This window comes from Hemiscyllium ocellatum, chromosome 30 (genome assembly GCF_020745735.1).
Source record: "Hemiscyllium ocellatum isolate sHemOce1 chromosome 30, sHemOce1.pat.X.cur, whole genome shotgun sequence".
NCBI classification, from domain to species: Eukaryota; Metazoa; Chordata; class Chondrichthyes; order Orectolobiformes; family Hemiscylliidae; genus Hemiscyllium; species Hemiscyllium ocellatum.
The window spans coordinates 44,678,925-44,703,405 of NC_083430.1; the positions used below are offsets into that span (position 1 = coordinate 44,678,925).

At 43.7% G+C, this 24,481-nt stretch overlaps 1 protein-coding gene across 1 annotated transcript in view; it reads left to right on the plus strand.

Moving 5' to 3' along the window:
* Nucleotides 1-5: 5 nt before the first annotated feature.
* Nucleotides 6-24,481, plus strand: part of LOC132829822 (replication protein A 32 kDa subunit-like) — a 40,782-nt gene continuing 16,306 nt past the window's right edge. The window contains exons 1-3 of the mRNA XM_060847186.1: nt 6-21; nt 1,260-1,378; nt 4,102-4,203. Coding sequence (XP_060703169.1) covers nt 6-21; nt 1,260-1,378; nt 4,102-4,203 — 237 coding nt within the window. The remainder of the gene's footprint in view (nt 22-1,259; nt 1,379-4,101; nt 4,204-24,481) is intronic.

The following is a 24,481-nucleotide window of genomic DNA, read 5'->3' on the forward strand; positions in this document are numbered from 1 at the left end:
GAACAATGTGGAATAATCTGGGTGAGATGGTGGCTGAGAGTTTGTCATTTGTGCCCTCACTTTTCTGTGCAGAAGGTGGCCGGGGAAAAGCCGCGGCTTGCAAGAATTGTTCTGCAGGGGGGGCTCTCGGAAGATGGAGGCTTGCCTGCAGCTGCTCATTCTCCAGCTCATGCGTTTTCAATCCCCACTCTATTCTGCGGCTTTAACGGATTGAAATAAACTGAAAGTGCATTTTGTGGAGGGGAGGAAGGAGGTTTATGAAGCCGGAGGGGAGCAAGTGTGTCAGGGTATACAGATGGGCAGGGAGAGTAGAATCGGGTATTGAGGCCTCACTATGTTTATAAATACTCTAGCTGTAATATTCATTCCTTAACTGACCTGTTCTTTTGTTAGGAAAAAGAAATGTAATTTTAGAAGTAATATGTTGTAAAATATATAATATTATGTAACTGAATGTGTGATCGGAATTTTTTTGCCTGTGGTATTTTCTGTCTCATGTCAGTGTGAGTAGTCCTTTGGGGAATGGACTTCTCATGAATGACCAAGGCACTGAAATGTTAACTTTTCTCGCTCCACTAGTGCTGCCAGATTGGCAACATCTTTAAGGTAGAAGGAGGAGGTCAAGAGTTTAAGGGAGGAAATTTTAACACTTAAGAATCAGTGGCTGAAAGGCTAGCCATCAGTGAGGGAGTAATTCAAATACTTAAAAGGCAAGAATTAGGTGAGTTCAGATATCTGAGGGTAGCAGAGATATTAGATGGTGTGAGGAGGCCAGGGAGTGTTTGGACCATCTGAGCAGAATGGGAAATACTATTTAAAATTGTTAAAATGTGGCACTGGAAAAAGTATATCAGGTCAGACAGCATCTGATGAGCAAGAGAGTTGACGTTTCTGACATACCCCTTCTTCGATGCCATGTGTTATCAAAATTTGGAGATGCCGGTGTTGGACTGGGGTGTACAAAGTTTAAAATCTCACAACACCAGGTTATAGTCCAACAGTTTTAATTGGAAACACTAGCTTTTGGAGCGCTGCTCCTTCATCAGGTGGTTGTGGTGGAGTGGTGCTCTGAAAGCTAGTGCTTCCAATTAAACCTGTTGCATTATAACCTGGTGTTATGTTATCAACTCTGACTCTCTAGCGTCTACAGTCATCACTTTTTCTGAAATACTCATTAGAAATAGATGAAAACTAGTTTATGAAGTTGTAAATGTATCTTTGGTTTGATGCTGGAACTGACCTCCAATACTATTTTCGAGGTTCTTTTAGTGGAGGGTATGGAGGATTTGGAGATACTGGTGCTGGAGGTGGGGGCTACTTGCAGTCACCTGGTGGGTTTGGCTCACCAGCTGGAGGCAGCCAAAGTGACAGAAAAACGGTAAGTACAGTATTTAAAAGGTAGAAAATGAGAGCAGGAGTAGACCATTTGACCTGCTGAGTACTGTCTATCATTCAATGATCATGACTAAACCCTTAGTCCAGTATTCTTACTTTTTTTGTATACTCCTTGACACCTTTTAGCCTCTAGAAATCTATTTATTTCTTAAATACTTCCAGTGACCAAATCTTCACAGCTTTCTGAGAGAACTTTGCAGGGCACTGCCATCTGGGTGAAGAAATGTCTCCTGATATCAGTTGGAAATGGTCACCCTGTATCCTGAGACTGTAATATCCTGTCCCGAAACCCCCATATAGGGAACCAACATCTCTGCATTCAGTCTGTCTGGACCAGTCAGAATTTTGTTTCCAGGATTGAGGACTTGAGCTATAGGGAGAGGCTGAATAGACTGCGACTGTTTTCTCTGGATGTTGGAAGCTGAAGGGTAATATTATAGAGATTTATAATATCATCAGGGGCATGGGTTGGGGAAATAGACAAGACCTTTTCCCTGGGGTGGGGGAGTCCAGGTCTAGAGGGCATCGGTTTCAGGGGAGGGGGGAAATTTAAAAAGGACCTAAGGGGCAACGTTTTCACACAGTGGGTAGTGTGTCTATGGAATGAGCTTCCAGAGGAAGTGGTGGAGGTTGGTACAGTAATAACATTTAAAAGGCATCTGGATGGATCTATGAATAGGAAGGGTTTAGAGGGGTATGGGCCAAGTGCTGGCAAATGGGACTTGATTAAGTTAGGATATCTGGTAAGCATGGATGAGTTGGACCGAAGGGACTGTGTCTGTGCTGTATATCTTTGATTCTACAAACTCCTGCTCCTTTCCCTGTCCCCTGCCTCTTTTTATTTTAAAACTCCAATGAATCCGTTGACTGAATCACTTCTCACATGACGTTCTCAAAAGTTATCTGAAAATCAAATCCACCTCATCCACTGCATCTCTCTCCTTTATTAGGTACCTGTTTTGACTTTGTGTAATCTTGTTGGTATTTTTCATTCTTCATTCTTTATGATGGATGCCAGCATTTTCCCTACTACTGATAGGCTAACCTGTCTGTTATTCCTGGTTTTGTCCTTCCTCCTTTTTAAAATAATGAAGCTTCATCTGCCACTCTTCAGTCTGTTAGGACTGTTCCAGAATCTATTGAATTTTGGAAGACCTGCTATTTCCAAGGCCACCTCATTTGGTACCCTGGGATGTACATTATCAGGCCCTCTGATATCAATTTTGAATTCAACTAATTCCGAATTTTTTTATGCCAATAGTAGTTTCTTACAATTCTTCCTCCCCACTAGCCCTAACCTCTCTGGAAAGTTTTTTTTTGTCTTCTGTTAAGATCCAACCAACATAATGCTGTTATTGCTTTGCCATTTTCTTTCTTTATTCTGTCTATATGGTGCCTGTGTATCTTTTTGGAAGAACCTACTTTATAAAAGCATAGTCTGCTTTTATGTTAGTTGAACATTTACTCTTGTGCTCTGTTTGTCCCCACTTGATTAACCTCTTGACTTTCCTTTGCTGAATTCTAGCCTGCTCTCAGTCCTCTGGCTTGCTACTTTCTCAAACAACTTTTTATGACTCTTGTTTGGATCTAATGCTATCTTTAATTTATTTTGTTGGTCGTGGTTGGCCTGATTTTCCTGTTATATTCTTTTACACTAAAGGATTGTCATAACTTACGCATTTTTTCCTTGCATATAAGCAATTGCCTATTACTATCACGCCTTTTTACTCAAAACTACTCAATCTATTGTAGCCAATTCACCCCTCATACCTTTGTAGTTTCCCTTGTTTCTATTCAGAACCTGAGTTTCAGATTGGACTAATTCATTTTCTGTGCCACTTAGCACTATAGTTCTGCTTGTGGGGCAATATAAAATTGGGTGTCAAGAGCATATCCTTTTACCCAGAACATAAAAATTGGTATTGGTCTTGTTTAAACTACCAATGGTAAATTTGCAGAAAAATGCTAGAAATTTATAGTATACTTTTACGCTTTGAAATTTAAAACTTTGATTCAAATTATTTAAATGGAAAAAAATTCTGAAAGCTAAACAGGGTGACATCAGCATTATTGTCACAGTTTTAAGTTTCGTTTATGGGGTTTGCAGAAGTCAATCAGTAAAAATGTTAATTTATTTTGCACCATTTGGCTACTCTGACCAGTTGCAATATCAGAGTTATAATGCCCTCAAAGTACACCTTATTCTGTAATACAACTCAGCAATCAAAATGTTCACTAATCATGATTAAGTAGGAGAAAGTGAGGACTGCAGATGTTAGAGATCAGAATCGAAAATCCTGATGAAGAGCTTGTGCTCGAAATGTCAGTTGTCCTCTGATGCTGCCTAACAAGCTGTGCTTTTCCAGTATCACACTTTTCAACTCTAAACATGATTAAGTGGCAAATGAATGCAATTTGGACAAGATATGGCCACATTCCTGTTTCCATTTTGAGTTGCCATTTATTGCAAAGCCCTTTAATATCATAATTAAAAGCTTAGAACCACCTTCTGTTCAATCCAACATTGTAATAAAAGATGAAACAGTAATTAAAATGCAGTTTAATATCTTAAAATATTAGAGTAATTACTTCATGGGTAGAGACATAGTCTGTAAATTTTATACTTTTATGATTGAACCAGCTCTCTGTTTCTGTAAACATATTTGAGATCTGCTGAAGTAACATTGTTGTTCATTCTTCTATCAGAGGTCACGGGCCCAGAAAATAGTTCCTTGTATAGTGTCACAGCTAATGTCTGCTATTCAAACAGAAGAGATTTTCAGGACTGGAGAGGTGGAATTATCTCAGGTGTGTGCAAAGTTTCTAACTAATGAATATTCCAAATTCAGCAATATGATTTCAGTTTTATCAGTGAACACCATTTATTTTCATGACTTAATTTAAGGGATACAAATCCAAATATCTATTTTAGATGATATATTAAGGGCATAAAGATTTTTAAAATCATGATACAGTCTCACTTTCCTGCTTCTCTTTTAAAGGGTTTGATTATGGGGGAGTTGGAGGGGGAGGTGTGATAAGCAGTCATTAACTGAATGTGAATTAGTTTTATTTTTACTTCAATGAGAATATAACATTATAATGTGTAATTGCCAAATTTGGATTACTTTTTACTTGCTAATCATTTTGAAAGACTGTATTCATGATTCTGTTTTCTTGAGGTTTAATCTGGTAAATATTTCTAGTGTAGAACTTGTTGCTGAAAAATGACACTTTGTCAAAACTTTTCATCTTGCAAATTGTCCTGAAATGTGCAAGAGAAAGCACTTGTACTGTATTGAGAACAGGGATCATTTATGGGATGTGGGTACTGCTGGTTGGCCAGCATTTATTGCCTGTTCCAAGTTGCCCTTGAGAAGGTGGTGATGAGCTGCCATTTTTGAATTGCATCTGTCCCTATGCTGAAGGTAGACACAGTGCCCTCAAGGAGGCAATTCCAGGAATTTTATACAGCAACATTGTAGGAATAGTGATATATTTCTAATTCAGGGTGGAGAGTGGCTTGGAGAGGAACTTGCAGGTAATGGCATTCTCAAGTATCTGCTGCCTTTCCTCTTTTAGATAGAAGTGGTCATGGGTTTGGAAGTTGCTGTCTAAGAATCTCATATGAATTTTTGCAGTGCATCTTGTAGATAGTACACATTGCTTCTTTAGAGCATCGGTGGTGGACAGAGTGGATGTTTGGCAAATCAATCAGGCTGTTTGTCCTGGATGGTGTTACGCTTCTGAAGTAGTGTTGGAGCTGCACGCATTCAGGCAAGGGGTGGCACAGTAGCTCAGTGGTTAGCACTGCTACCTCATAGCACTAGGGACCCAGGTTCGATTCTTGCCTCGGCCGACTGTCTGTGTAGAGTTTGTATATTCTCCCTATGCCTGTGCGGGTTTCCTCCGGGTGCTCTGGTTTCCTCCCACAGTCCAAAGATGTGTAGGTCAGGTGAATTGGCAGTGCTAAGTTGCCCATAGTGTTAGGTGCATTAGTCAGAGAGAAATGGATCTGGGTTGGTTACTCTTCAGAGGGTCGGTGTGGAGTTGTTGGGCCGAAGGGCCTGTTTCCACACTGTAGGGAATCTAATCTAATCAGAAAGTGGGAAGCATTTTATCACATTCTTGACTTGGGCAATTGTAGACAAAGGGCAGACTTGAGGAGTCAAGAGGAGAGTTACATGTGACCGTATTCTGAGCCTCTAATCTGCTCTTGTTGCCATTGTGTCTATGTGATGAGTTTAGTTGAGTTTCTGGTCAATGGTAACCCCAGGGATGTTTATAGTTTGATTTGGAGAGGTGGCGGGTGTAGGGAGTGTGGAAATCAATGATGGTAATCCCATTGAGTGTCTCTTGTTGGAGATGGTAATTGTCTGGCATTTCTGTGGCACGAAAATTACTTACAGTTGTCAGCCCAAGCCTAGATATTGTCCAGATCTTGTTGCATTTGAATGTAGACTTGTAAGTATCTGAGGAGTTGTAAATGGCACTGAACATTGTGTGATCATTGGTGAATGACACCCCTTCTGACCTTGTTAAATGGAGGGAAGGTCATTGATGAAGCAGCTGAAGATGTTTGGGCCTAGGACACTACCCTGAGGAACTCCTACAGAGATGTCCTTGACCTGGGATGACTAACTTCCAACAACCACAACCATCATTGATTGCTGAGCAAATAGATTGTGTTTGGAAGAGGTGTTACTGTGGAGAATGCACCACTTAGATAATAACTTGGCAGTTGAGTCTGGGTGCGGTAGTGGTCTTGAGCAGAGGTGATCACGGTTGAGGTGCTATAAAATTCACAATCAATAAACCGTAATTAGTTGCTCCTGCATTGTCAGTAAAATGAATAGAACGTTCCTTGAAGTAAAATAGCTAGCAAGCTGGCCAGAAGGAAACAGAATAGGAAAGGCACTTTTGCTTTGAAAGCTGTCGATGAAGTACCATCAAAGATTTCTATCAACCTGCAAAAGCCAAGAATCCTGACTTGTGTCTTTTCTGTTGTTTTGATTGTGGAGTGAAATGGGATAGTTGAAGGATTGCATTCATTGTAAGTGCTGTTTATAGAACATTGAACATTACAGCGCAGTACAGGCCTTTTGGCCCTCGATATTGCACCTACCAGTGAAACCAATCTGAAGCCCACCTAACCTACACTATTCCATTTTCATCCATATGTCTAACCAATGGCCATTTAAATGCCCTTAAAGTTGGTGAGTCTATACTGTTATTGGCAGGCTGTTCTACACCCCTACTATTCTCTGAGTAAAGAAACTACCTCTGACATTTGTCCTATGTCTATCACCCCTCAATTTAAAGCTATGTCCCCTCGTGGTAGCCATTACCATCTGAGGAAAAAGGCTCTCACTGTCCATCCTATCTAACCCTCTGATTATCTGATATGTCTCAATTAAGTCGCCTGTGAATCTTCTTCTCTCTAATGAAAACAGCCTCAAGTCCCTCAGCCTTTCCTTGTAAGATCTTCCCTCCAGGCAACTTCCTAGTTATAACTCTTTCTTATCTAGCATACATAGCATCTGCTTGGCAGACTCAGTTACTAGCATTTTAACTTTGAATTCCATCTAAGCTTCTCTGCCCTCTGAAATATTTATCAGGATCCCACCCTTTGGCCAATCTAGGTTATATAGCTGTTTGTTGAGGCAGTAGTTGTGTAGTTTAGCAAATGAGCTGAAGTGAAGCAAAAGGAGATTAACTGGCATGGACTAGTGACCAATTATCAACAAAAGCCATCTGCGTGCGAACAATTGTGATCGATTCCTAGGTACCTGTACAGCTTGGTCCTGTAAGCAAACTAGTCAGGAGCCATCAGACCAGTGCAAGTTCAGGGGCTATTTTCTCTGCAAAAAACAAAACAATTTTTAATCCTAAATAAAACCTGTTTATTTTTCCTTCAGTGGCTATAAGCTGTGACTTTTGAACCACAGAGATTGATCCACATATGTTTTGGGCCGGCTGATTTCATTTAATAAATAATAAATACATTTGTTTGCTTGGCTAAATTGGACCTTTTTAAAACTTGAAATCATTTTAGTCTGGGAGGAGGAGTTGCTACCTTAGTGGATGGTTTTCTAAATTAATCTTGCAACCAAAGAAGGGGGCAGGTGAATAATGTAGGGGGTGGGCTCATCTCTGCACTCGAGAGCTTAATAATTTGGGATATCTGTCTGGAACTGTAGAACACACAACAGTACAGGCCCTTCGGCCCTCAATGTTGTGCTGGTCTTCTATCCTTCTGTAAGGGCTAGGGGGAAGGGAGCTGAGAATGCCATAGGTAGATGAAGATGGGTGGGAAGGTGATAGGTCAGAGAGGAGGGTGGAGCTGATAGATGGGAAAGACGATGGACAGGTCAAGAGGGCGGTGCTGAGTTGGAGGCTTTGGACTGGGATAAGGTAGGATGAAGGAAAAATGAGGAAACTGGTGAAATCCACATTAATCCCATTTGGTTGCAGGGTCTCAAGGTGGAAGATGAGGCTTTCTTCTTCCAGGCCTTGTGTGATAAGGGTTTGGTGATGGAGGAGGCCCAGGATCTGCCTGTCCTTTGGGGAGTGGGAGGGGGAATTGAAGTGTTCAGCCACGGAGCAATGGAGTTGGTTGGTGCGTGTGTCTGGGAGATGTTCTTTGAAATGATCTGCAAGTTGAATTCCTGTCTCCTCGATGTAGATACGGCAGATAACATTAGAGTCATAGAGTCATAGAGATATACAGCATGGAAACAGACCCTTTGGTCCAATCAGTCCATGCCGACCAGATATCCCAATCCAGTCTAGTCCCACCTGCCAGCACCCGGCCCATATCCCTCCAAACCCCTCTCATTCATATACTCACCCAAATGCCTTTTAAATGTTGCAATTATTCCAGCTTTCACCACTTCATCTGGCAGCTCAGTCCATACATGTGTCACTCAATGTTGGTATGGAAGGATTCTTTGGGGCCTTGGATGGAGGTGAGGGGGTGGTATGAGCGCAGGTTTTGCAGCCCCTGCAGTGGCAGGGGAAGGTGCTGAGAGTGGGGTGAGGGCTGGTGGGGGGCATGGATCTGACAGAGTGAATGGTTTCTCTGAAATCCTGATAGGGGTAGGGAGAGAAATATATCCCTAATGGTGGGGTCTTTGTAGGTGGCAGAAGTGGCGGAGGATGATGTGATGTATACTGAGGTTGGTGGGTTGAAAATGAGAACCGGGGGGTTCGGTCCTTGTTGTGTTGGCAGGGGTGGGGTTCAAGGGCACAGGTGCGGGAAGTGGAGGAGATGCACTGAAGGGCATTGTCGACCACTTGGGAGGGGAAATTGCGGTCTTCGAAGAAGGAGGCTATTTGGGATTTTCTATGGTGGAATTGGTCATCCTGGGAATACATGAGTTGGAGGAATTGGGAATAAGGCATTTTTACAGAAGGTGCGAAGGGAGGAGGTGTAGTCCAGGTAGCTGTGGGAGTCTGTGGGTTTTTAGTACATGTACGTGGTCAGTTGGTTGCCAGAGATGGAGTGGTCCAGGAAGTGGAGGAAGGTGTCCAAGATGATCCAGGTGAATTTGAGATCTGGGTGAAAGTGAAGTTGATAAACTGTTCAACCTCCTCATGGGAGCACAAGGTAGTACCGATACAGTCATCGATGTAACAGAGGATATGGTGGGGGATGATGCCTTTGTAGCTGCGGATTATTCCATGTACCCGACAAAGAGGCAGGTATAGGTGGGCCCCATGCGGGTTTGGAGGAAGTGGGAGGATTAGAAGGAGAAGTTGTTAAGGATGAGGACCAGTTCGACCAGGTGGATGAGGGTGTCAGTGGAAGGGTACTGGTTGGGATGGCGTGAGAGGAAGAAATGGAGGGCTTGGAGGCCTTTGACATGGCAGGTCCCAGTATTATCTCTGTTCCCTTTCTTGAACTAGGGAATGACATTTGCCACCCTCCAATCACCTGGCACTACTCCAATGGACAGTGAGGATGCAAAGATCATTGCCAAAGGGCAGCAATCTCTTCCCTTGATTCCTGTAGTAACCTTGGGTATATCCTGTCTGGCCCAGGAGACTTGTCTAAACTTATGTTTTCAAACTTTTCAGTGCAACCTCCTTCTTAACATCAACCTGTTCATGCATATCAGCCTGTTTCATGCTGTCTTCAGAAACGTCAAGGTCTGTCTCAGTAGTGAGTATTGAAGTAAACTATTCATTAAGGACCTCCACTATCTCCTCTGACTCCAGGCACAAGTTCCCTCTACTTTCCCTGATCAGACCTCCCCTCACTCAAGCCATCCTCTTGTTCCTTGCAAGTGTAGAATGCCTGAGGGTTTTCCTTAATCCTATCCGCTACAGATTTTTCATGCCTCTTTCTAGCTCTCCAAAATCTATTCTTGAGTTCCTCTCTGTACACCTTGTAACCCTCTAGAGACCTGCCTGATCCTTGCCTCCTCAATCTTCAGTAAGCTTTCTTCTTCCTCTTCATCAATGTTCCACATCCCTTGTCACCCATGGTTCCTTCAACCTATCATCCCTTCCATGTCTCGGGAAGTAGGACAAATCTATCGAGCACTATCAGTAGGTGCTCCCTAAACAATCTCCACATTTTTTTTAGATTCCCTACAGTCCTTTTGGCCCAACAAGTCCACACCGACCCTCTGAAGAGTTATGTCCCTACATTTATCCCGACTAATGCACCTAACACTATGGGCAGTTTAGCATGGCCAATTCACCTGACCTGCACATATTTTGGAATGTTGGAGGAAACCCACGCAAACACGGGGAGCATGTGCAAATACCACACAGACAGTCACCCAAGGCGGGAATCAAAACCAGGTCGCTGACGCTGTGAGGCAGCAGTGCTAACCACTGAGCCACCATGTTGCCTTTTTTTCCTTTGTGTACTGGAGTACAAAAATCAACAAGAAAAACATTTGTTGTGCATTTGCCTGAGACCATCTGTTTCAATTTAGGCATCCCATTCCTGCCTAATAGCAGCGTACTTCCTCCTCCCCCAATTAATACTTTCCTTACTATCTGCTCTATCCCCCTCTCCACGACTATAAGAATTGTGATCATCATTACCAAAATGCTCTCCCACAGATAGATCTGACACCTGATCTCGTTTGTTGCCAAGCACCAAATCCAATATGGCCTCCCCTGTAGTCAGCCTATCTACATATTGGATCAGGAACCCTTCCTGGATGCACCTGACAAAAACTGCTCCATCCAAACTATTTGAACTAAGGAGGATCCAATCAATTTTAGGGAAGTTGAAATCACCCATGGCAACAACCCTATTACTTCTGACCTTTCCAGAGTCTGTCTCCTAATCTGCTTCTCTGTCTCTCTTTTGCTATTGGGGGATCTGTAGAAAACTCCAAATGAAGTGACTGTTCGTTTCCTGTTTCTGATTTCCACCCATATGGGCTGTGTAAACAAACCCTCCTTGACAACCTCCCTTTCTGCAGCTGTGATACCATCCCTCATGAGCAATGCCACTCCCCCACCTCTTTACCCAAGTCCCCCATTCCTTTTAAAAAATCTGAACCTTGGAACATCCATAACCATTCCTGCCCCTGTGATATCCATGTCTCTGTAATGGCCACAACATCACAGTTTCAAGTACTGATCTATACTCTTTAAGTTCATCACCCTTATTCCTGATACTACTTGTGTTAAAACAGACATACTTCAACCCATTACACTGACTGCATCTTTGCCATATCAACTGTCTATCCTTCCTCTCTCACTGTCTGCAAGTTGTATCTGGCTGTTCACTTGCTACTCCATCCTCAGATCTGTAGCTCCAGTTCCTACCCCCCTGCTAAACTAGTTTAAACCTCACAGTATACTTATTGTATGCTGGAATGATCACAAGGGATCCCTGCACTGTCTGCCTATTCCCTTTCCCTTTCCTGACAGTTACCCAGCTACCTTTATCCTTAACTTGGGTGTGATGGCCTCCCTATAACTTCTGTCTATCAACCCTGCTCCCCCCAGCCTTCAAACTGATCCAAAGTTTATCCAGCTCCAGTTCCCTAATGCAGTCTGTGAGGAGCTGGACTTGAGTGCGCTTCTCGCAGGTGAAGTCAGCAGGGACACCATTGGTGACCCTTATCTCCCTCATCCTGCTAGAGGAGCATGCACTTGCCCTAGCCTCCATCCCCTATGCTCTAAATTGCCAAGAGAGATTGAATAAGTAAGAAAAAATACTTACCTTACTAACACTCCAGATGAACCTTCATTATGAGAGTCTATGCCCTCTGATCCTAGACCCTCCCATGAGGGGAAGTATTCTTTCAGCATTTCCCTTATCTAATGCCTTAAGAATTCTGTATGTTTCAATGAAATTACCTCTCATTGTTCTGAATTCCAATGAGTAGATCTCCATCTGTTTAACCTTTTGCTCATAAGACAATCCGTCCATACCAGGGATCCTAAGAACATAAAAACGAGGAGCAGGAGTTGGCAGTCCAGCCCTTTGAGCCTGCTCCTCCATTCAATAAGATCATGGCTGATCTTTTCATGGAGAAAGTGAGGACAGCAGATGCTAGAGATCAGAGCTGAAAATGTGTTGCTGGAAAAGATCTTTTCATGGACTCAGATCCACTTGTCTGCACTCTCACCATGTCCCTTAATTCCTTTACTGTTCAAAAAAAGTCTACCTAAGCTGTAAAAACATTTATGAAGTACTTCACAGGGCAAGGAACTCCATCGATCAACAATCCTCTGGGAGAAGAAGTTCATTCTCAATTCAATCCTAAATCTGCTCCCTCTCTTCTTGATGTTCTGCTGTCTTGTCCTAGCTTCACCTGCCAGTGGAATGTACTACAGTGATGCTTGAAAAGTACAGCAGGTCAGACAGCATCCGCGGAGCTGGAAAATTGACGTTTCGGGCAAAACTTCGTCATCAGATCAGGCTTCATTCCTGCTCCTTGGATGCTGCCTGACCTGCTGTGCTTTTCCAGCACCACTCTAATCTTGACTCTAATCTCCAGCATCTCCAGTACCCACTTCTGCCTAGTGGGAACATATTCTCTACTTCTATCTTATTGATTCCCTTCATACTTTTATATAAATCTTTTACTGAATTCCAATGAATTTAATCCCAGTCTACTCAGTCTCTCAAGTCAACCCTCTCAACTCCGGAATCAATCCAGTGAACCTCTTCTGCACCCCCTCCAGTGCTAGTACATCTTTTCTCAAGTAAGGAGACCAAAAATGCGCACAGTACTCCAGGAGTGGCCTCACCAGCACCTTGTTCAACTACAACATAACCTCTCTGCTTTTAAACTCAATCCCTTCAGCAATGAAGGACAAAATTCCATTTGCCTTCTGTTGGGACAGGACTTCTGTCCCCGTGTTCGTTTGGAGGAGAGAGACACCGGGTCTGATTAAAAGTATAAACAGGTTTAATGAGAGAGAATCGTACACAGTACAGTGAGGTGTCTAGCTCACTGGAGAAGGCGCGTTCTGACTATATTTTTAATTTATCTATCCTTTTATTCTCTCACATTCCAGAGTTACATCCTTATTTGGTAAAATGCAGAATTTTAGTATGTCATTGGTTCTCACCTGATAACATTCTATTACCTCAGTTTGAGCTACGTGCATTTAGACACGGCTCCAATGTCCTGTTATCTCTCACCCTCCCTGGGGCCTCTTCAGGCTATGCCATCAGCTTTTCAGTCTGTTCTTAGTGTAACATAATGGCTTACTGTTGTCTAGTGAAGCTAACAAGTTCCAGACTTGCTAATACTACCTTACGTGAGCACTACCTAACAATAAAGTTTCTTACACTGCCTAACCTTAATAATGGATCCCAACACTCCCTCCCTTGGCCTCGAAAGAGGCCACACAAAATACAGCAGTTCGCGCGCAGCAGTCAGGACCCGGATGGTCGGTGAGCGCCCCTCCGTCGCTCCTTTGCAAGACCGACCAATTAGCTTAACCCGGCTTGTCTGACTCTAGGGAGACATAGTTATAGGGGATAGGAGTCCCTAAGCAGCATACAACTTGTGGGCGGCACGGTGGCACAGTGGTTAGCACTGCTGCCTCACAGCACCTGAGACCCGGGTTCAATTCCCGACTCAGGTGACTGACTGTGTGGAGTTTGCACGTTCTCCCCGTGTCTGCGTGGGTTTCCTCCGGGTGCTCCGGTTTCCTCCCACAGTCCAAAGATGTGCGGGTCAGGTGAATTGGCCATGCTAAATTGCCCGTAGTGTTAGGTAAGGGGTAAAATGTAGGGGTATGGGTGGGTTTCGCTTCGGCGGGTCGGTGTGGACTTGTTGGGCCGAAGGGCCTGTTTCCACACTGTAAGTCTAATCTAAAAAAAACTTCACAAAGCAATCCGCGTCGCAAAAAATCCCTATTCTAGGCGCCTCTCCAGTTCGCATACAATCGTTAAGGCACGAGAAGCAGTGAAATAATACATAACAGACATAAGCACTCAAAAGTCGTAACATGGGGGTGGGAGGTCCCCCTCCATCTCAAATTCGGCCATGCCAACTGTCGCACAGGGAGCGCCTGCGCACTCCTGCTGTACAGCTTGATAAGGTGGGGCGAAGAAAGGTGGTCATCCTTGCCTGTAAGGGCTCGGTCGATAGTTCGAGTTACAAGGGTCCTGCACGGAGAGTCGTACCGCAAAGCACAGACCCAGCCCTATGAGAAGATGACCAGTCCGCCTTGGTTCAGACATCATCACCACCACTCTCCTTCTCCCCTCCGGGAGCGCCCTCCGCCAGTGATTGTCCTTTGGAGATCTGGAACAGTGTGAAAAGTGGTGCCAGTTATTGTCCCCCTCCCTGTCCACCCTCAGGGTGTTGTTAGCCACTTCGGTGACTCGGAATGGCCCTTGCCACCTCTGCTCACTCCAGGACGTCCTGCCTGGGTGTCGGAGGTAAACTTCCTCCCCCACCGAGAGCGGTGCCGTCGAACCAATCTCCTTTTCCCGAGCATCGATCACCTGTTGCCTGACTAGCCTAACCATCTCGTGTAAGACCTGCATGTACTGGGTCATGCCCTGGTTCATGAAGTCCCAGGTGTCCTCCCACCGGGGTGATAAGCGAGGTCCGGGCATGGGTCTACCAGTCAGAATCTCATGAGGGGAAAGGAAGGTGTTTCCGCACTTCTCCTGGCGCATGGACATAAGAGCCAGGGGCAGTGCTTGTACCCAAGTCATGGAGGTCCCCGCCAGGACCTTCGCTATCTTGTCCTTCAGGGTCCTATTCGCCCGCTCAACTAAGCCCTGGCTTTCCGGATGGTATACACTGCCAAACCTATGGCTTATTCCCAGCGCCGCCTCCACACGGGCTAGGTGTTCGTTCTTAAAGTGGATGCCATTATCGGTACAAACGAGTCTGGGCACCCCATGTCTGGGGATCAACTCATTTCGCAGCCAGTTGGCCACTACCTCCCCATCCTCCTTCTTTGTTGGCGTCGCCTCCACCCACCGGGAAAAACGGTCCACAATCACCAGGAGGAACCTGTAGTGGTCTGGCGTGCGCCACTTGGCCCCCATGTCAGTGAAGTCCATGCAGATTTCCTGCCACGGGCCGAGGGGCGTTGGGAAAGTAAGTAGTGGGTGAGGAAGAACTTTGCGAGCGTTATGCTCATTGCAAATCTTACACTTTGCTCTCAGATTTTCCAATTGTTCCCGTAGCTTGGGAGCCCACCAATGAGCCCGCACTGCCAGGAGGACCTTAGTCAGTGCCACATGCGTCGGCCCATGGAGTTCAGCAAATAGTGTAGGGAGCAGGGACCGGGGCGCCACTACCTCTCCGCCTGCCGATCTCCATAGTCGATGCTGCGACGTCCCCACACAAATCGTCTGGGCCACCGCCCCCTTGCTCTCCCACTCACCTTTCTCGGCTGCACTTGCGCGGTCTTGTAACTCAATAAGGTGCATAATGGCATCCTCCCGGCTGACCGGGTTGCCCACATCACGTTCATTCCCATGTGGTGTCCCCTGTCCATCGTTATCCCTTCTTCCGTGGCCCCTCTAACACTGTCTCCCTGTGTGCGCCTCCCTTCAAAATCCTGAGCCACCAATCTTGTTTCAGTATCAAATGTCCTTCCACAATAATGGCATCCTGCCTGTGGAGACCCTGTCGCTCAAACTCTCTATCAAATGCTCCTCCTTGTCTCTCCCTATCCCCTTTCTTCTCTGGCCTACATGCTATCACTCGCTGCTCCGGTTGCTCACTTTTGGTTGCATTCTTCTCCTAATTACCTCATCAACCGCAGCTACCATCATTTACGCGTACTGCTCCAGTCACTCATCCTTTCTCTCTTTACAAACACTTTCTGTGCCCTTCCTAACAATTCATTTAATGGTTTTAACCCACTTCACCCTTCTATCTTCCGTATCTTTCCCTATCCAGCATCCCCATATAAGTCTCCTTTCTCCCGCAGTAAATAGTAACATTCAAAATAGACATCAACTCAGCCCACAAATACAGACTGGGCCTCAAAAATAAATTAATTTGTTTTGACAATCCTATCGGATTCTCAGCCAGGACCGTCATTTCCTTTTAAATGTTCCGACCTCCCCACTGGTGAGGGGGTCACACACAAACCCAATCTCCTTGTCCCCTATCAACACTTCCCGAAGGGGACAAGTCGTTATGTTCTTCCCTGTTTCTTTCTTTTAAGAAATTTTCCAATGTTCCTATCTTCCTATATGCTCAAGCACCAATTTATCAATTCATGCTTGACTAACTTTAAGGCCTGTTCCTAACTTGTAAACATATTTATATATTTACGTCCATTTATTCAGTGTTTAATATTTAAAATGTAAAATGCATACAGTTCCCAATTTTGAAATCCACTGTAATCGTCCAGATTTAGTACCCTAATTTAGATCCAAAATTAGTTTTCTTATGTACTCCTGACCAATCATTTCTCAATTACAATACTTTAGGTCGTAAAAATAATCAGAGCTGTCTTACAACAATTTGTCAATTCAAGTTAAGAACTTCTAACGCATGCACAATGGTCGAATCCAAGGTCACAGATAATAACCATGGAAGTTTTCGTTTTTACAACTACCCACTGTCGAACGAAACTTCGACTGTCCTTCATATATTGCTTTTATGTAAAAATAAAAGAGGTTAGTAAGAAAAGTAGTTAGGGAGTCATGACTCATAAAAGAACAGAAGTTATTAGCCTTAAAAAATCATGTTAAGTTCACATAAAAGAAATCACTTTAAACAGCAGTCCCGGAACTCAAGCTCTAGGAACAAAAACAAGAATTCAATCACCAAACAAACAGATGCATCTAAATCATGTTAAACAACCATAACAATCACATCCAAAACAGTCCCGGGACTTACGCCCTAGGTGACAAGACTTAAACATTCAATCACTATCAAACAGATGAATTCAAGCCAGAGCACAAAGTGTTAAACTGTGTGTTAGCAGAGAAGCTTTCAGCCAGTCTCTCTCTTTTACACAGACATACCGCTGACGCACGCAGCAATAGCTTTCTCTCTCTCTTTGGGCAACAATACAGACTTTTTTACAGACTCACACACAGATTTCCACACACAGAAACTCTCTTTCTCACACAGACTTTTACAAACACAGAAATACTTATACCCACACAGATTTTTACACACCCAGAGACTCTATCTTTCTCATAAACAGACTCCCTCTCACACACACACAGTCGCTCTGTCCGTAACTCTGTGTCTGTCTCTGTCCCCTGTCCTCTGTCTTTGTCTCTCTCTCCTTGCCCAATGCCCCCCTACTCTAGGAATTCAACTTATGTGCGTCGGGGTTCGTGAGCCCCTATTAAATACTTCCATTATATTGCGGGACGGGACGGCTACTGAAATACGGTCCAGAAATCGGGTTCTCAAATTCTTGTAATTCGACTCCTGACAAAGCCTGTTCCAGTCAACACTGTCCTCTGGTCAGGGGAAGTATACACTTTACCCCAAATTCGTCAGCGCGGGGTGAAGCATACACTTTACCCAAATTCGTCAGCGCGGGGGGAAGTATACGCTTTACCCAAATTTGTCAGCGCGGGGGGAAGTATACGCTTTACCCAAATTCGTCAGCGCGGGGGGAAGCATACACTTTACCCAAATTCGTCAGCACAAGGGGAAGCATACGCTTTACCCCAACACAGTCCAAAGCGCAGGGGAAGTATCCGCTTTACCCCAAAACTATCTCTTCACCAAAACTTCGCAGCGCTGCATCCAAAAATGACTCACCACTCTTGATCACCGGTTCACTCTACTTACTCATCTCTAGGACTTTCAATCCTTGACCCAGAGACTTTCGTTACTATAAAACAAAACGGTTCGATTCTCTCTCGGGCTGACAAGCCCAGAATTTCGGTTGGCAAAGAGTTGTGAGACGCCAAACAAAATAAGAATTTAGTGTATTCAAACCCCCTACTGGAGATCTTTTGTATAAAGGGCGTCTCCGAGCCCGATTAGGAGTGGCCGGCCGTCCGGCGAGCTCTCAATCCCTGCCAACAGGCGTGTCTCTACTCCCTCCCGCGACGGGGTCACCATCTCTGTTGGGACAGGACTTCTGTCCCCGTGTTCGTTTGGAGGAGAGAGACACCGGGTCTGATTAAAAGTATAAACAGGTTTAATGAGAGAGAATCGTACACAGTACAGTGAGGTGTCTAGCTCACTGGAGAAGGCGCGTTCTGACTATATTTTTAATTTATCTATCCTTTTATTCTCTCACATTCCAGAGTTACATCCTTATTTGGTAAAATGCAGAATTTTAGTATGTCATTGGTTCTCACCTGATAACATTCTATTACCTCAGTTTGAGCTACGTGCATTTAGACACGGCTCCAATGTCCTGTTATCTCTCACCCTCCCTGGGGCCTCTTCAGGCTATGCCATCAGCTTTTCAGTCTGTTCTTAGTGTAACATAATGGCTTACTGTTGTCTAGTGAAGCTAACAAGTTCCAGACTTGCTAATACTACCTTACGTGAGCACTACCTAACAATAAAGTTTCTTACACTGCCTAACCTTAATAATGGATCCCAACACTTCCTAAGAACTTGTACCTGCAGACCAATCTTCAGTGTATCATCCTAGCGAGCCTTCTCTGAACTGCCTTCAGTGAAATGACATCATGTCAGGTATGGAAGGTTTGTTATAAGGAAAGGCTGGGACATCTTTCACTGGAGGGTAGGAGATTGAAAGGTGACCTGATAGAAGTTTATAAAATAATAAAAGATATAGATAGAGTTGTTGGTCGTTGGCTTTTCTCTAAAATCGGGAATTACATTTTTAACTTGAGAGCAGTGCGACAATGCTGTCACTTTTTAAAAAGGTTATTTTATCCTTGGGTTTTTTCCTCTCCCGAGAGAGGTCATAAAGGTAGAGCTGCCAAAGAGGCTAGTTTTAACAATGGAAGGGATGTGGCCAGTTCTCCCAGTTAAGATTTTTCTAGTTTGCTTTGGCTGTAACAGTCACAATATGTGAGTCTGGGGAAGTTGCAAGCCTCAGTCAAGAACTCTTCTGACCTTCTTCTGAAATCTCTTTGGATGTTATTCCCTCCTGTCCTGTCTGTAAGAATGTTTTTGAATTTACCTGTTTGTCAAGGGATATGTTTAAGGGATGTTACTGTATTGGAGCAGTTAATTAGTTAAATTTTCCAACAGTTAAGTTAGGCTAAATTTTGTTCATGTTTCAACTGTAGTGTTTAAATAAATTGTCTTGCTTAAAGCAAGTGGTTTGACCAGCTGCATCATACCTGGAATATCTATTTCACAACTGTGTTTAAAATAAGAAAAATTTAGGGTCTAGGCTACCTCCTTATATTATTTTGAGGGTGTCTGGCCTGGTCCATAAGACCATAAGACATAGGAGTGGAAGTAAGGCCATTCGGCCCATCGAGTCCACTCCGCCATTCAATCATGGCTGATGGGCATTTCAACTCCACTTACCAGCATTCTCCCCATAGCCCTTAATTCCTCGAGACAACAAGAATCTATCAGTCTCTGCCTTGAAGACATTTAGCATCCCGGCCTCCACTGCACTCTGCGGCAATGAATTCCACAGGCCCACCACTCTCTGGCTGAAGAAATGTCTCCACATTTCTGTTCTGAATTGACCCCCTCTAATTCTAAGGCTGTGTCCATGGGTCCTAGTCTCCTTGCCTAATGGAAACAATTTCCTAGCGTCTACCCTTTCCAAGCCATGTATTATCTTGTAAGTTTCTATTAAATCTCCCCTTAATCTTCTAAACTCCAATGAATACAATCCCAGGATCCTCAGCCATTCCTCGTATGTTAGACCAACCATTCCAGGGATCATCTGTGTGAATCTCCGCTGGACACGTTCCAGTGCCAGTATATCCTTCCTGAGGTGTGGGGACCAAAACTGGACACAGTACTCCAAATGGGGCCTAACCAGAGCTTTATAAAGTCTCAGTAGCACAACGGTGCTTTTATATTCCAACCCTCTTGAGATAACTGACAACATTGCATTCGCTTTCTTAATCACAGACTCAAACTGCATGTTTACCTTTAGAGAATCCTCAACTAGCACTCCCAGATCCCTTTGTACTTTGGCTTTACGAATTTTCTCACCGTTTAGAAAGTAGTCTAGGCTTTTATTCTTTTTTCCAAAGTGCAAGACCTCGCATTTGCTCACGTTGAATTCTATCAGCCATTTCCTGGACCACACTCCCAAATTGTCTAGGTCCTTCTGCAGCCTCCCCACTTCCTCAGTACTACCTGCCTGTCCACCTAACTTCGTATTGTCAGCAAACTTTGCTAGAATGCTCCCAGTTCCTTCATCCAGATCATTAGTATATAATGTGGACAGCTGCGGCGCCAACACTGAACCCTGCGGGACACCACTTGTCACCGGCTGCCATTCCGAAAAAGATCCTTTTATCCCAACTCTCTGCCTTCTGTCAGACAGCCAATCCTCAATCCATACCAGCAGCTCACCTCGAACATCATGGGCCCTCACCTTGCTCAGCAGCCTCCCGTGTGGCACCTTATCAAAGGCCTTTTGAAAGTCTAGATAGATCATTGGGTTTCCCTGGTCTGACCTACTTGTTACCTCTTCAAAGAATTCCAAAGAGGTCAGACATGACCTCCCTTTACTAAATCCATGTTGACTTGTTCTAATCAGACTCTGCTCTTCCAAGAATTTAGAAACCTCATCCTTAATGATGGATTCTAGAATTTTACCAACAACCGAGGTTAGGCTAATTGGCCTATAATTTTCCATTTCTTGTCTTGATCTTTTCTTGAACAAGGGGGTTACAACAGCGATCTTCCAATCATCCAGGACTTTCCCTGACTCCAGTGACTTTTGAAAAATCTCAACCAATGCCTCCGCTATTTCCTCAGCCACCTCTCTCAGAACTCTAGGGTGTATCCCATCGGGGCCAGGAGATTTATCAATTTTAAGACCTTTTAGTTTTTCTAGCACTTTCTCTTTTGTATTGGCAACCATACTCAACTCATCCCCCTGACTCCCTTTAATTGTTGGAATATTACTCATGTCTTCCACTGTGAAGACTGACACAAAGTTAGTTCTCCTTGTTAAGTTCTCCTGCTATTTCCTTATCTCCCATCACTAGGCCTCCAGCATCAGTTTGAAGTGGCCCAATGTCTACTTTTGTCTGTCGTTTGTTTCTTATGTATTGAAAGAAACTTTTACTATCATTTCTAATATTACTGGCTAGCCTACTTTCATATTTGATCCTCTCCTTCCTTATTTCTCTCTTTGTTATCCTCTGTTTGTTTTTGTAGCCTTCCCAATCCTCTGATTTCCCATTGCTCTTGGCCACTTTATAGGCTCTCTCTTTTTCTTTAATACATTTCCTGACTTCCTTTGTCAACCATGGCTGTCTAATCCCTCCCCGGATAATCTTTCTTTTCTTGGGGATGAACCTCTGTACAGTGTCCTCAATTATACCCACAAACTCCTGCCATTTTTGCTCTACTGTCTTCCCTGCTAGGCTCTGTTTCCAGTCTATTTTTGTCAGTTCCTCTCTCATGCCCTCATAATTACCTTTATTTAACTGTAACACCATTACATCCGATTTTGCCTTTTCTCTTTCAAACTACAGACTTTATCTCTACCATATTATGATCACTGCTTCCTAAGGGTTCCCTTACTTTAAGATCTTTTATAAAGTCTGGTTCATTACAAAGCACTAGGTCCAGAATAGCCTGCTCCCTTGTGGGCTCCATGACAAGCTGTTACAAAAAACCATCCTGTAAGCATTCCATGAATTCCCTTTCTTTGGATCCACTAGCAACATTATTTACCCAGTCCACCTGCATATTGAAGTCTCCCATGATCACTGTGACCTTGCCTTTCTGACATGCCTTCTCTATTTCCCAGTACATGTTGCGTCCCTGGTCCTGACCACTGTTAGGAGGTCTGTACATAACTCCCATTATGTTTTTTTTGCCTTTGTGGTTCCTCAATTCCACCCTGACAGACTCCACATCATCTGACGCTATGTCATTCAGTGCTAGAAGCATTTAATTTTGTTCTTAACTAACAAGGCAACCCATCTGCCCACCTCCCTGTCTTTTCGATAAGTTGAACATCCTTGGAGGTTTAACTGTTAGTCCTGACCCCCCCCCCGCAACCATGTCTCTGTGATGCCTACCACATCATAATCATACACTATGATTTGTGCCATCAGTTCATCTGCTTTGTTATGAATGCTACAAGCATTCAGGTAAAGTGCCTTAATGCTAACTTTATCATTAGAGATATTGGAAGTCATAAGATGTCCTAAGTTATCCTTCCTTTTTGCTGCATTCTCAGTCTGCCTCGAGTTTAAATCCGCCTGCACATATGCTATTCTGTTGCTTATCTTTCCATTTAACTCCATACTCCCTGTCGCTTTCACTTTCCCTTCCCCCCCAACTCAGAAGTTTAAAGTCCTACTGACCACCCTATTTATCCTCTTCTCTAGAACATTGGTACCTGATCGGTTCAGGTGGAGACCATCCCAATGGTACAGATCCCCCCGTTCCAAAACTGATGCCAATGCCCCATGAAGTGGAATCCCTCTTTCCCACACCAATCCCTTAGCCACGTGTTTACTTCCCTAATTTTCTTATCCTTATGCCAATTGGCACGTGGCTTGGGCAGTAATCTGGAGATTATGACCCTTGAGGACCTGTACTTCAATTTCCTTCCTAGTGCTTTGTAATCCCCAAACAGGTCCTCCACCCTAGTTTTGCCTATGTTGTTAGTACCAACATGGACCACAACAACTGGATCCTCCCCCTCCCGCTCCAATATCCTTTCATAACACAAGAGATTTAAAAAAGACAAGAGAGGTGAATTTTTTAGAGGGTGGTTTGATGTGGAATGAACTCCCTGATGAAGTTGTGGATGCAGGTACAATTACAATGATTTAAAAGACATTTGGTACTGTATATCAATAGGAAAGGTTTGAAGGAATATGGGGCAGGGGCAGGCAGATGGGACTAGTTTGGTTTGGGATTATATTTGGCACGGACTGGTTGGATCAAAGGTCTGTTTCCATGCTGTATAACTATAAATAAGGGGACCAAAGCTGCTCACCGTACTCCAGATGTGGTCTCACCGGCACCTTGCACACTTGCAGTATTTTTTGTCTACTCTGATACTTCAGTTTCCTTGAAATAAGGGCCAACATTCTACTGGCCTTCCTGGTTACCTACTGCACCTGTGTGCTAGCTTTGTTTAATTCACCAGAGCTTCCTTTTTGTGTTGCAGCTTCCTGCAATATTTTGCCAATTAATTAATATTCTATTCTCCTGTTTTCTTTTCCAAAATAAACAACTTCATATTTTCCTCCATTTGCCAACTTTTTGTCCATTTACTTAACTTGTGAATATCTCTGCAAGTTGTATCCCTCTCACAATTTTTTTTCCCAAGCTTGTATTATATGCAAATTTGGCAACAGTAAATCCACATCCTGTTAGTGTGATGTGAGTTATATAGGCCATGTGTCTGAAAGACTGGTGAATTGTCAAACAGCATATCACTTTGAACTGTTTGCAACAAAGTACTTGCTGTACCGAACCAACAAGCTCGTGTAAACTGAAAACATGAGAACAACATTTGCTAAATTAACATGTGTTTGAAGGATTGCATTGACAAGCATTTTAATGTTTAGTTGATCTTGTAGTGTGGCAGACTTGTGTATGCTGATAGCCACTTATTCATACACATGACCCAGTCCTTTGCAGACATGTGCACACATTGTATCTGTTTCAACTCAACAAGTGAGAGGCATTCTTTGAGTCATTTCTTAGGGCAATGTTTTGATCCGTCGAACAGTTTAAACGGAGCTTGGAATGTAACTGTCAGTTCTCGTCTAACTGCTGTCATCTCTATAACGATGCCTCTATCAATCAGAGTCCATTCTCCAAGTACTCTGCACTCTGCTAATAAACAGCAAACTTTGTTTGAAGTGGAACTCTTGATAAACTGGCAAAAATACCTTTAAGTTTATTGTATCATCATGATGTCTGAGCAGTCAGTTGAGTGCAAGGTGAAAAGGCTCTCTGCCGGTATTTAAGGCAAGGGTGTGGTATTATTCGATTTATGCTGTAAATGAAGTATAGGTGTGTACCCCCAGCATTAGGCTTCTAACACTTGTGAGAAACAAAACTCACATATTAATAAATTTCAGTCCGAGTCAAATTCTGAAGCAGTGAATTTTATTGATACGTACTTGCAAGAACGGGTGCCTAACGAGTAAGCACCCCGATCTGAGGGTTACATTCTGATTTATGCTGTTCAGCTGCGTCTCTGGGTCTTCCCCTTTCACCCCATTAGTTACTTTGACTCTAGCGCGTAGCCTATCATAAGCTCTAGCTTTACTCCACCTTTGACTAGCTTCTCTCCACCTCTGTTTACTTCACCCATTACTCTAAGCCTTTCGCCCCTTACTCTTATTTATCTCATTCCTTATATGTGACTATACTGGCATAGTTTGCTGTCTTCATATGATCATCCTGCCAAACTAAATTCCACCCGTTGGCCATATCCCTCCTGCGACTGGCACACTATTCTCCTGTTACTGGTACATCCCACTACACTGTCGCTCTGCCCTATTAGTCAGAGATAATTCTACCTGTTTTCACTTCTCACTGTT